The 14700-nt window shown below is 36.5% G+C and overlaps 1 protein-coding gene across 2 annotated transcripts in view; it reads right to left on the reverse strand.

Annotated features, from left to right (window-relative positions):
- The window catches only part of LOC137293678 (GRIP and coiled-coil domain-containing protein 1-like), an 88858-nt gene that overhangs the window by 12851 nt on the left and 61307 nt on the right, over positions 1 to 14700 (reverse strand). For both annotated transcript variants that reach the window (XM_067824374.1, XM_067824373.1), the window contains exon 9: positions 9762 to 9901. In XM_067824374.1, the coding sequence (XP_067680475.1) occupies positions 9762 to 9901 (140 nt within the window). The remainder of the gene's footprint in view (positions 1 to 9761; positions 9902 to 14700) is intronic.

The raw sequence follows: 14700 nt of genomic DNA on the forward strand, positions 1-14700 counted from the left end.
TGCACAGTAAAATTATGCAACAAAATCTGATGTTCATGGGCGATTTTGTTCAACCATTTGAATCTTGTGCATGTGTTTGGTGACGACTTCCTGTTATAATTCTGTAATCACTGTATAATATATGTCAGTTTTATTGAAACATAAAGTTTCTGTCAGGGTATTATATTTTGTTTGTTGCAGTGGCTATGACAAGATGTTTGCAGACAAAAAATGAAACCGTCTCAAGAAAGAAAAACAACCAAAACAAACACAACGATGTCATGAGAAAATATTCCAGAAAAACTACAGTAAGTAAACATGAAAACCAATTTAACTAGCTTTCAGGAATCAAGAATTAGAAGAAACTGTTTTAAGAGGATGCACTAAGGAACTTGGCTTACCATCAATTAACAAGGAAGAAGGCATGCTAATTGATGAATCTTAACTGATATGATATCAAATTAGGCCTTGTTAATTAATGAACCTTTACTGACATGACTTGCTCATCAATGAACAAGGGATTAGGCCTTGTTATGTGTTGAGGCTTTGTTCAAGGCTGGGAGATACAGTAACAATCACCCCACAGTATTAATCCGTGTGATCTTTCAAAGGAGTAAAAAGGTTGTACCATACAACACCTGTGTTCTAATGCACTAAATACACAAGTATCAATAATACTTGCTATGAGATTATAAGAATAACCATTGATTCTATTTTCACATTGGTTTACCATTCACTTAATGCAAGTATAATAATTTTGACTGTTTTCTTCACAAATCGAGTAGAAGGGATGCGACAGGCAGACCTCCCCAGCCATAAGAAAGCAAAATATGAACAAGTATTAAAGAATGCACAACTACAATGCTACCCCATTGTTTTGATTGTGTATTTGATAATAATGTGCAACATATTTTCCGTAAATTTGTAAATGGAATGTTTTTGTATGAAATTTAATCTTCCTCTTTCTTGTTGTAATCTGATAATTCCTTCCCGAAGGTAAATAAACAGCTAGTGTAAGCTTGACACTGTCCATTTGTTTTGGGATAATTTAATTCGCATGAAAGATGGGAGTATTATAAAAGTGAAATTCCACATTATAGAATACCATTTCCATCAACACTGCAGTATTGACCATGGAGCACTATCAAGCGAACATCAACTTTATTTCAATGTGATATATGATATGCTAAATTAATTGTTCACATGTCATAAACCAAATTCAGCACATTACAACTTTCACCACCTAAACAGCCCACTCCTCAGCACATTTTCGCGATGATTACACTGCAAGATGTCAAACCAGCAGAAACTCAGCAGAAACAATTTCAAAATGTTTTTTTTTATCCAAAAAAGATGCAGTAGAGTACTAACTATAGCGAGGGAAATGGACGCAGTGTGACTCGTCACATGTCAAATATGGTTCCTATGCTATGTGAATACAATGACAATGCACAAAGTCGAACGAAGGCCATTCTGTGTTTTTTACAGGCACAAGGTGGATAAGAACTTACTAGAACTTGGTGTTACCACGAGATCACGAGATAACTCCCCCACACTTAAAAAAAACACATGAAATATCAACATGTCAAATATTCCACCACTATAAGTACTAGTAACATATATTCCATTATATCAGTTCTGCTGTTTGAAAGATAACAAATAATTAAAATTATAAGCGTACAATCGCGATTCAGAAGTGCAATATGTTGTACTTGGATTCACGTCCCTTGTAACGAAGTCCAAAGGAGACCAAACCCAGTCATAGCTGGTAGATGTGCACTCAAGTGTAACGACGGCTACCGATTGTCTGCCTCATTTGCTGATACGCCGAGGGCTCATAGTATGGGGCCCGTGGTGTGTTCTGAAAGATGATGTGTTCGATGGGCATTTTAGAAATATGGCGAGTCACAAGAAAGTAAGATTCTTTATGGATAACAACTTTTTGTATTGTATTTGATGTGTCGTTTCAGTATGGATTGATATACAGTTGTCAAACAAAATCATATATACTATGTTGTTATCCATAAAGAATGTATGTAGAGATGTTGGGTTTTGTAAATCCATCTCTGAATTTGAGTTCGATCCAATCAAAAATCATCTCAGTAGAAATGGTGAACTACTGGAAACTGTCATTCATACAAGTACAAAGCAGGACTGGAAACTGACAAGCATTTGCACAAGTTTCCGTGAGATCCAGTCATCCGAGAAAATTGTATGTAGTTTCTTTGCAACCCACAGACATAAAAACATGTCATATGTACAAGTATCACACCTGTTTAATTACATAATGTGGCTGAGACAGGACTCGGGTGCATGAGTCATAAATCAGTTTATTTTGTTTATGGCCTATAAACTTAGGTGCTAAGTTTAAATTGCATGTGGTCAATGATTGAAGCTGTGTATTGCATATTGTCTTTAGCAGACAGGCAGTCAGACATATAGGTGTCAGTAAACCAGACATTAAGCTTTCTCTGTGACAGAGGCTGCTTCTTACAATCAACATTTTTTTATGTAACGAGTAGATTATTTACTTGTTTGTGTACACAACCAAGATTAGACTACTGCTCACGACCTCATACTCCGGACATGCCTACTGTTTCAAACTCTGCGAACCTATTCACTGCGCATGCGTTATGGGCGCAGCGCAGCACAACTGTTGAAACAACTTCTTCCCCCAGCGCGAGAGGAAATTTAGTGAATCGCTTGAATTCTGATTTCGCAGGTTTTTTCATCACGTTTTTTTCGTTATAGATTAAATTGGCATTTTTTATGATTTGTTTCCGTAACTGCATACCGAAAGGTATCAGAATCTGCAAAGTTGTGTTTTCCTTTGCATGTGACCTTTAAGAAAGTTTCGTTCCATGAGAGAACCTATCAAAATAATACAACATATCAATAATGCCCTATGTTCCAGGGTGGGCAGTTCTCTCTGGAGGTCTTGATGTTTCTTTTTCTTTGGGAGCAGTGTCTGGCAAGCACTATGTTGCACCAAGTTCAGTTTACTAATTTGCGTCTCCAGTCCAACCTGAAATTTTTCATCTCGAAAACGTTGGGATGGGCTTTTCCAACAAGTTACTTTAACCTCCCATGCCAACCTCCAACCTGTTATTTGTCCAGGGCACATTTCTGTCATGGTGTTCCATTCCTAAAGGTTATTGTTTAGTTATGTTAAGTATAGCAGTATGTCTTAACTGCAACTTGCCCATGTACAACAGGTGTAGTCCCACGAAGCCTAAAATTATTCAGTTCGGTACAGTTCATTCGGCTTATGGGACTTCATGCCTCAATGATTTTATGGTGGATTGTTGCTGGGCTGACCACAGAAAAGAAGAATCAACAGAAACAACAAAAATCAAATATGATTGTGAAATATTTCAAAAGGTGATCTATCCCATCTGTATCACTGGTTCTATTGGTAAAGGTTGGATCGACCACAAGATTCATAGCAACATATACTGTCATGTGTTACGTTATCACAACACAATCTCTATCATTTAGCATATTATCAGAGGTGAAAAGGTGATATTGTTTCTGGTTTTTGTTATTCACTGTTCCCAAACACAAAATAAGTGGGATACTGAGTCGGAAATCTTTTCTAAACAGCTTGCGCATAGTGAAAGAAACATCCATGCATCTTCACTCCACCGAACACTGTAGTAAGAGCATCAGCATCCTACACCTAACAGAGTGACCCCTGTCCACTGAACAGTGGTCTGTCCCACTCTTATTCCACGCCCCAATTACCTCATTAATTATGTGGAGGGGTCAAACTGTAATTAGCTTTTGGGATTTATTAGGTGTGAATTTGAGGCCTTGCGGACCGTTTTACCATCACCCACCAGTTATCTCCCCTTGTTGATCTTTACAAATTGTAAATGTCTTGTAAACATCATCTTTCCAAAACTGTAAATGTCTTGTAAACATCATCTTTCCAAAACTGTAAATGTCTTGTAAACATCATCTTTACAAAAGATTTACAAGCTTGTAAATGTGAACTTTTTTTCCAGTGTAGCAAAAGGCACCACTTCAGGTTCTGACTGATATGTCTACCAAGTTTAGCAGAAAAATATTGAACGGTTTTTGAGTTCTGCTCCGGAAACGAAGCCCATCCCACCATAAGACTAGCACCAAAATGTTCCATGGAAAAACAAAAAAATGAGTGAGTGAGTGAGTTTAGTTTTACGCCGCACTCAGCAATATTCCAGCTATATGGCGGCAGTCTGTAAATAATCGAGTCTGGACCAGACAATCCAGTGATCAACAACATGAGCATCGATCTGCGCATTTGGGAACCGATGACATGTGTCAACCAAGTCAGCGAGCCTGACCACCCGATCCCGTTAGTCGCCTCTTACGACAAGCTTACCTCTTACGACAAGCTTAGTCGCCTTTTATGGCAAGCATGGGTTGCTGAAGGCCTATTCTACCCCGGGACCTTCACGGGTTCAAAAAAAAAAAAAAAAAAAAAATCTGTAAATAGCAAAAGGCACAACCATAGGCTGAGATTACTATATCTATAAAGTTTGGTCTAAAAATATTGAGTTCCGCTCCGGAAACAAAATGATTATGGACGGACGAGACGTCGACTATATCCCCCCGCATTACATGCCGGGGAGATAAAAACATTGACGAGAATGAAGCTACTGCGCGAAGCCTATGCCAAGATCTGATTGGGTCATCTATCCCTTCTTCAGGTGAAGAGGAAATAGCACATATCACAAGAAAGATACATGAGAATCCGAGGTAGTGCAGACCCTGAGCTGCAAATAAAGACAATCTCTGGAACCCAAAGACAAAAAACACAAGTGCTGCACGGACTGCCTCACCTGCCCAATGACACTCCTGGTCATCTTCAAATCAGACAGCTTGACTTGTCATCAACCACTGTGTCAATACCAAGAAATTTGCTTTATGGAAAAACCTGCGCTATATGCCCCAGAAATGCCCCTCGCTGGAGTGTCTGGAAGAAATCAAATTCCCTGACTTCCTCATGAACATACCTTTCCTTAAAGATGACACCCTCCCGTTCCATATTTTGGAAATATCATATACACAAAAATTTCCAAAATTGGAAAGATAATATTTACAAGGCTTGGAATGATACCGATAAGCATACAGACTTAATTACTTGTATTCCACTCATCTTTTGTTCTGTTAGAGTTCTTATAGGCTAATGCGCAAAGGTGATCATGCATTTGACATATTTATTAATGAGAACTGCAGGAATAAGCCGTATTTTGATGGTATGCATTTGTGATTCAAATTCATGTAACCGCATCTGATGTGTAAAGAGACACATTTTTTAAAGTTGGGATCATGTTTAAAGTACATATAAGTGTTTCCTATTTGTCGTCCTACGCGATCAACTAGGAATCAATTCTATATATTAGTATAACTTTATTTATCTGCATCCTTCTTGCCCTAAGTGTCAAAAATTGATATTAACTGTTATATCTGCCCAGCATTTTCCAAAATACTGTTTTAAGTGTATGCTTCAACAGAAGCACAAATGATTTTTCACGTCACAATTTGAATAAACACAAATTACATAAACCTACATTACATCAAGGATTAAATAGAAATCTACGAGACACACTGACTTACAGGACAGGGTTTATTACATGTCATAAAAGTGAACCCTTGCCAGGGAATAATAGGCTTATTGTTGTACAATATATTGGTACCTTCTAATTAGCACCTGCCACAAGGGATGGAGCATTTAGGTGTTTTTTTCCATTGCATAATCAACAGTCAACAGACCGTGAAATGTTGTTTAAGACTGCAGGCGAATTTGGATGAAGACATGTAGAGGACTACCTGTTTGGGTTTTGTGGTTTTTGGGTTTTGTGGAAGGCTAAAATTGTGACATTTCTCAGTTCAATAAGTGTGGCCTTCGCTGTTCTTGCCAACATGTGATGCAATGTTATGGCTGAAAGACCGTACCTCACTCAGAGACTCTGACAAGTTACAAAGAAAACAGGGATAACATGGACACCATATTTGGGCACATTTAGATATATAAATGAAGTTATTTACTGACGTTAAAGATATCACTGTTTAATAATAACATATGATGTAAAAGTAAAGTTGTGACGAAACAATACTAAACGTAATTCTTCAGCACACTCCAATAACAATAACAGTCATCTGCATACAATAGTGATAATAGTTGTATGTAAATTCTAAGCTTTTCCTCAGTAAAACACTTCACAGTACCAAGAACATTTACTTGTGTTCAGATAAAAAAGGTTTTAATGTCATTAAGGTAGACAGCAAATAAGAAAGGGGATGAATTTCCACCCTATATAATGCCAATATCACAGTAGAAGAGTAGTGAAGTAGAATCGCCATGTTTTACACAGGATTTAATTTGTTGGTACCTATTGTACGTTATCTTAAAAATTTGCTGCTTATGTTACTACAATCATTCTAATCCATAAACCATTTCTCCAAACAGCGTCAAAGGCCTGACTTCAATCTATTCTGATGTGGAGCAAATAATGTTTCTCGTCAACGGTCTAATTGCAAGACCAAACTGCAAATTGGTCAGTGCTCGCTCCCTCGACCATGACGGACAAAGGGACTGGGCTCCTGTCCATATTAGCAGAATTTCTTCACCTAAACAGCCGGGAGGCCGGATACCCATCATATGCCATTATTTAAAAATATCCATGGTATTCCTTGTCTGATCGTAACAAAATATCCCAGCAATGTAGTTTTTTTCTGATGTTTGGATGGTATATATAGTGACTGATCCAATTTGATCCTATTTCTATCCTCGATATTTAATCATGTCATGTGAAAATATGTTGTCTACAGGCACATAGCAAGCCGTTTGTTTCAGACCGAAAGATTGCAAAGCTTCATATTTAGGTAGTTTTGAGTGTTGGTTCAGCTGTGATAGCAAATATCATAAGTAAATTTGGTAGCTATGGTTGCTACCCAGGCTTATTATTTATGATAATAAAATCACACAGTTGATTTAGTTGAATTTGTAAACTAAAAACGATGACTTTGCCTTTGGTAGAGAAATCTGAAAATTTTCTTTCTTTTATTAATTTTCAAAATCATACAAATATGACAATAAACTTATTAGGGTTATGAGACAAAATATAGAGACGTTCATTGGCTTTGTTATTTTTCCGTCCCAATAGTTTTTACCATTTCTACCACTGGCAGATGATTAACCTTCAAAGTGTTTCATTTGTATTCCTAATACATTTGTAATGAAGTAAAAATGACTTCACCTTAGTTGATCTGTCTATAATTAAACTATCAATTGCGCATACGGACTGCAAAGCAGAGGTCACGGACCAGTCACGAATTCTGGGATATCATCCGGGAGAAAACAATGACAAAAGTTTACACCAGTTCACGGAAATTGCTCTGCATCAGTGCCCCTTTAAATATTCTTAATGTAACAGAGTAGCCAAGATTCAAGTAGAACTCAACTCCTGACTTGGATTATGTTTCTGTAGCTTTTGGTTTGGCGGTATTTCCCTACTTTCTTGGAAATTAGCTCTCTTGGGAAATCCAAAACATAAATATCAGACTTCCCAGGACATGTGACACTCATGGTGTTATGCAATTCGTGTTTTCATGAAATATCATGAACTTGTTAATAGATAATTGGTTATACGGTGAGGATGTCTCACATGGACGTGTCAAAACATAGAAAATGTAAATAAATCATATGAAGAACACACTGAAAGGGGCACTGATCAAGAGTAATTTTTGTGGACTGGTTGTTGCTTTTGCTAATTGTTTTTCTCTGGGATGATATCAACAGAATTCTTGACTGGTTTGTGACCTCTGTTGTGCCCATGCATGTGCAATTGACAGTATAGGCATTGATTGATCAACAAAATTGAAATCTTTTTCACTTGATGATATTTTAACCTTCATTTTTATGATAACAAGCAAAAACATTGGAACTTAAACCATCTGCCAGTGGAAGAAAATGTTAGGAATGAAAAATAAATCTGCATATGTATATTTTGTCTTACAATCCTTATCAGTTTATTACTTATTATTTTTGTATGCATTTTGAAACTTTATAAAAAGTATATGATCTGTTTATACTTCTAGTGAATTTATAACATGACTGTAATATCTAAACATTTTATAGATTTGCTAACGTGAATCATTTTTTACACATCCTAAGTACAATATAGTGCATGTTGTCTGTCTCATTAGACTTCACGGTGAAAAAAAAAAAGGATTCTGGTGAATGCTGCTGCGACAAATTAATAAAAACAAAATGCCAATAATACAAATGCAACAGACTAACGCCTGCAACAATGTCCGGCTATTACCTTGTTTGAGGTATGTATCCATCAATATCCACATAAAGGAACGACAAAGACAAAGAAGTCAAGTGTCTTCCAACAGTCTAATATACAAAAAAGAGAATGATCGTTTTAGTTTTTTTCACACTGGTGTATCGTCTCACTGGTCACACAAGATCACACACCTGGCAATCAATTGCATGACATCTGCTATTGTATAAAAAAAGTAACAGGTTAGACAATAATGAGCAGCCAATAAACGAATTAGCAGCTAATCCTTTGAGGAAGGATGATGTTTTTACACATATACTTTTCGACGGGGTGTAGTCTGTAGAGATTAGTAAATCTACACACATAAACACTACCTTTCGATAAAGACAAAAGTAATTAATCAATCATGTTATTGGTAAATCCTTTGATCAGTATTTGTGTTTGTATCTTAGTTGATAATTCCTTCTATGTATTTGATTTAACATTTGAGAAGAGCATTCAAATCTGCAGTTGCCTGCTGTTTAATGCTATTCTTAAACTCCTGGAAGCAGCATCTGCATGTTCATCTCTTCGTGTATTGGTATAAAATATGTCTGTCGTGACACCCGTGATGAAGGAACTTTTATTTCTTTAGAAAATGTTAAAACATGCTTTGAGAATGCAACGCCTATTCCAATGCTTGTTTGATTGGTATTCTTACAATACAATTTTACACATATCGATTTCTTGTTCATGCATAGAGGGGACTTTCCATGTTTATTCAAATGTCATTATCAATATAATAGTTACTACAACTGTTACGAGTGTGTATTTTCTGTATATTTTCGTTATTAATCAAGTAATAATTATTATTGGGTCACAATGTTTAGTGTTTTGAATAATAATTATGATCGGTCACATTTCGTATAATAGATGGTCAACATTTTTAAGACTTTGGTAGTAGGCTGTAACGAAAGTCTGGGTTAGAATGAATCTTCATTAACCATGCTTGTTGTAAGAGGTGACTAACGGGATCAAATGGTGAGGCTCACAGTGGTTGACACATGTCCAAAGCTTGTTTAGAAAGACTAATGTCAGGTGTGGAATATCCAGATTAGCTACCAAGGTTGGGAGGCAGAATCATGCAAGTTCAAAGTGTAGCTCAAAGCGATTACATGACACTGCTTGACAGGCAGCCGACAGAAAGATCACTTTACCCGTTAGCAAGATTCCAAGCAGTGAATTCTGGAACTGCTGGTGGGACAAAGGATCAAGACCTAGAAGGGGAGGTATATATGTAAAGGTGAAGTGGTGAGAAAGTCAATACCTTCATTGCAGTCTGGTTACATTCTCACATTTTCCCAACTTTGTATCTTTTCAGGCTGATCCCTTCATCTTGTTTTTCGAAGTGGTAAGCTGAAGGAAACACTCCTACACTTTGACTGTAAGTGACTGTATTTGTAACTTATGACCCTAAAGAATGTTTGTGATCTATAAAATGTAAGACTACTGCAGAAGACTCACCTTGTTTTTGTTTTTGAGAACAGACTGTGCTCGCAACTTGTATCTTTCAAATTCCTCCTTGACATGTTCTAATTCTTCTTTGTACTGAGCACATTGCGGATGCTGGCTGTCTGTCTTTTCACTGTCTCCCTTCAGCAGACCTACAAAAATGGGTTAATGTATGGTAATTATGTGGCAGTTAAAACAAAAGACATCAGAAGATGACATACCCCCCGGCTACCACATATCTGAAAGGACAAATCATCTGACAATTACTTGACATTTTTTTAGACTAAGTTCGAATTGTTTCCATGGAAATCATGAAAAATATAAATGCTATATATCTGTAAACAACAAAACACACCACTTCCAGATCTGTCTCATATATCTGCCAAGATCTGTTGAATGATATAAAATGGTTTTTGAGTTGTGCTCAAGAAACGAAGCAAATCCATTTATTTTGAGACTAAGTCTGAATTCTTTTCATGGAAACCAGGGAAAAATGTAAATGCCAAAACTTTGTAAATAGCAAAAGGTGTCACTTTGTGGTCTGCCTCACATATCTGCCAAGTTTTGCTGAAAGATATTAAATAGTGCTGGAGCTGTCCTCTAGAAACGAAGCCCATCCCTCCATTTTGAGATTAATTCTGAATCATGGAAACTGGGAAAATGATAAATCATCAAAATGTGTTATTAGCAAAAGTCACCACTTTAGTGTCTGCCTCACATATTTGCCAAGTTTTGCAGAAAGACATTAAGAAGTTTTTGAGTTCTGCTCTGGAAACGAAGCCCATCACTCCATTTTGAGAGAAACTCCAAATCCTTGCCATGGAAACCCAGAAAATGATAAATCACAAAAACCTGTAAATAGCAAAGGGCACCACTAAGGGGTCGTCTACACATGTCTACCAAGTTTTGCTGACAGATATTAAGAAGTTTTTGAGTTGTGCTCTGGAAATGAAGTCCATCAGTCCCTATTGAGACTAAGTTCCGAATCGCTTCCATGGAAAGAGGGAAAATGATAAATCACCAAAATCTGTAAACAGCAAAAGGTACCACTTTATTGTCTGCCTCACATATTTGCCAAGCATTACACAGGAAGACATTAAGCAGTTTTTGAGTTCTGCTCCGGAAATGAAACACACCTCTCACTTTTGAGACTAAATCCGAAACATTTCCATGGAAACCGAGAGAATGATAAACCACAACAAGAGTCATCAGATGATGACATATCCCCCCCGACCCCCACGTATTTGGAAGGACAAATCATCAGACAGTTACTTGATGTTTTTTGAGACTAAGTCCGAAACGTTTCGATGGAAACCAAGAAAATAGTAAATCACCAAAACCTGTACATACAGGACAAATTTTCATGGATAGGAACTTCTTGAGTTTATTTTCACGACGTTTCAGGGCTTATCCTAGCCTTCACATCAGGTTGAGCTGAACTGAACAGTAAGGCTTAACAAAGTTAACACACTAATTCTCAAAACTGGTGTACAATCCCCACAATTCAATGTCGGACATATGAGAATAATAAAAAATGAAAGAAATATTAGCATTTTCCACGTTGGATGTCTTTTTGTGTTCGTGTATAACGTAAGAGGACGAATAAATCGTGGTTCGAGCAGACTTACCGCACACAATATGTGGTGGTATGACATAACTTAATCAAAACGTTTATGTCACTATGCTATAGTCATTACATCAATGTGAAATATCATAAAATAATATTCATAAATAAAAGTCCTTTTTTTCATGAATTAACAAGAAAATAGTGAAGGTTTGCTGCACATATATTTTAGGAATCTGGTACTGTTTTAAAAACACAGATTTCAAGTTGAATATTGAGTCGCTGAAATGTGAGTATATTACTGTATGTGTTAAATGTCAGATAAAAGTAAATACAAATATATCAAATTTCTATATTTCATTGCATAAATGTTAATGTAATGAAATAAACAACTAATAAAAATGCGACAAACAGTACATGTTTGCCATCTAGCCTTGGAATAAACGGGTAAATCAGAGTCTCAGGAACAATTGGATATGGGTGTATAATACGTTACGCTGTTTTCATGTATATGGTGCGGATGAAGTGTCACACAAGGGTCATATCTCATTAGCATATGGCCCCTGAGTTGATAGAAGTATAAATGTATGTCTGTCTTCACTTTTTTCTAAGATATTTGTTGAAGCTTTGGTTTAAAGTATTTTAAGTAACGTAACTTACGTTACAGTAATTTACGTAACAATGATGTATGTGAGAGACAGGAACACAAGGCAGGACTTCGACATCACAGAAGTTGATGACGTAAAATGCAGAAACTATGACATCATCTTTGTGGTTCATCATCCGGTGAAAGCACGGTGTGCATGGCTGGACATCTGTTTTCTCACTAAGGTAAGTTCATTGAACGCATATAAACAATACCTTTACAGATTCATTGCGATGTACTTGACTTCTCAGAAGACTGATCATAGAGCTTCATGTTTTACTCTGTATGTTGATTACACGACATTAATTTGAACTCAGAAATCATGTGTTTAGACATGAGGTAAAATACAGTGATTGTAAGGTAAAATAAGGGACTATAGTTGGAATTTTATGCCCTATGAACAGACAAATCAAACACAATTTGACGTTTATAAAAACACATTTCAAAATATAATTTGTATAAAGGTACATATGTTAATTTAAAGACGCAAAAGTGTTTGTATAAAGGTATGCGTTAAGCTTGAAAGTGAAGGGTAAAGTAAATTGATGTAAATTACATTAAACACAATAATCACAAACACACAAGTCTTGCATTTATAAATACTGGCAAATATGCACATTTTAATGCTGTAATAATAAAAAAACATTCATTAATATATCATTTTTTTTGTAGTATTTCAAATATGGCTAAAACCGCAGCTGAAAGGCATATTGAGAATGCAAAAAACGAAAAGAAGGTGCTGCATATTTGCAAAGAGAAACTGACAGAGTGAGGCAGTACTACAAGAAAACTGGCGATCTGAGCAGGAACGACAAATCTAAGCGTCGCAGAAAGGTCCGGGAACAAGTCAGGAAAACACAGGAGAGCAGTGAAGTTGAGAAGACTCTGTGAGACAGTAGCTGTACCTGTAAGTAGCATTGAGTCAGTCACAGGAGACACAGAGAACATGGTATACACAGCACAACTGATTGGCCAACTACTTCAACTGCACTGTTGCTGGTTAAACTTCCGAATGTAACATCACTGTGCAAGAAGAGCAGGAAAAGGATAAGTCATGCAGTTTCCAGAGCTAACAGAACAATTGTTCGTCTGAAACATGAAAACCTGACTCTGTAGAGATGTGTGAAACGAGTCAGCAATTGTTATGAACGGTTATTCCGTAAACACAAACAACAAACATCAAAATACAGTCAGCCATCTCACTTCCAGTGAGACAACAACAGAAGACCCTGACTCTATGACTCCCAAGTGGAAAACTGAAAAAGAAATACAGAACTTTAAATTTGCAACCCCAAGATCCAAAAAGGCAGTTAATTGTTTGGAACATAAACTATGTGAGGCTAAGAAGCAGAAACATGTAAGAAATTTGACCAACACTGTTTCTGGTAAGGTCATCAAGAAGTACAGAGGAATCTGCTACATTGCAAACAGACCTGGAATAAACAGGAGGACATTACTTATGTCATCATCTACACGTATAATGAATGTGCACAAAATGGAAGACGAGACTGGCTCTTCAGGAAGATGTAGTTAGTGAGATATCAATCGAAGATTTTGTTGCTGCCAATTACAAATTTGACAACAAAGTATATTATGGAAAGGTTCTGAATATTGACGAACAGGACTATCAAATCTGTTTTCTGAAGGCGTTGAGAAAAGCCTGTAACTACAAATGGCCACGAAGTTCAGACAGTGAAACCATCTGGGTGAACAGATGTTTTGTACTGGACAAAGTATCAGATCCTGAGCCAACAGGGAAATCTAAAAGGATGTTCATTTTCCCTCCAGCAGATCGCCAGAGAATCAACATTTTATACCAGAACTACCTCGGAAATTGATACCATGGTTTTTGGTGATGTTCTAAGAACACTTTCCAGTTGGTTTTTATTAAAAACAAAATTCAGGTCTTTACTCCTGCCAGAGAACCTTGTGGTATCTTTCATTATGGCTTTGGTATTTTACGTTATAGCATTGTGAATTCATGTTTTTAAATAGATCAAATAAAGGTCACTGGAACATAATGTTGCTCATGACATTTTGTCTTGATTTCAGACCAAAGAAGGACATTTTGTTACACAATACACAGGTGTATGTTACGTTATTAAAATTAGTATAATACGCTATGCATTGTGGTTGTTGTATTTTTGGGCTTTTGTGCATTGAATGTTTCAAATACAGCAAAAATTGAAGGCTCATCAGGTTACTGATCACTTCGACAACACCCGTAATGAAGTACGTGGGTTTTTTTTTATTGAAATTCAATAATTTTGGACTGAAACCTTGGCATAGTTAAAAGTACCTTTAAAAGAAGCTGAATCTCAAATAACTCCCAAGTTCTTTAAGCATGGATGTACATATTTACATGAAATTTATATTGCTGTGAAACATTAATGTTTTGACTACCTATTGCTTACGGCTGCACTAGTCAGTTGAAATAACGTAAAATACTTTGAGTTTGTCAATATGTAATCTTTGATCAAAAATATTTCAATGATGCTTAATGGTGTAATGCTGATGTTTAAAATTTCATGAGATACCATTACCAATGATACACACATGTCATTTTCAACTCTTGATTTTGAAAAAAATTTTGGTAAAAACTTCAGCTTGTAATTGTGCACTAATTTTGAGAATCAGTGAACAGTTAACTGGGTAGCACCAAAACAGGTAGTTAACAGTTAAGCCTTACTGTTCAGTTCAGCTCAACCTGATGAGGGGGCTAGGATAAGCCCCGGAACGTC

Source organism: Haliotis asinina, chromosome 8 (genome assembly GCF_037392515.1).
Source record: "Haliotis asinina isolate JCU_RB_2024 chromosome 8, JCU_Hal_asi_v2, whole genome shotgun sequence".
Lineage (NCBI taxonomy): Eukaryota > Metazoa > Mollusca > Gastropoda > Lepetellida > Haliotidae > Haliotis > Haliotis asinina.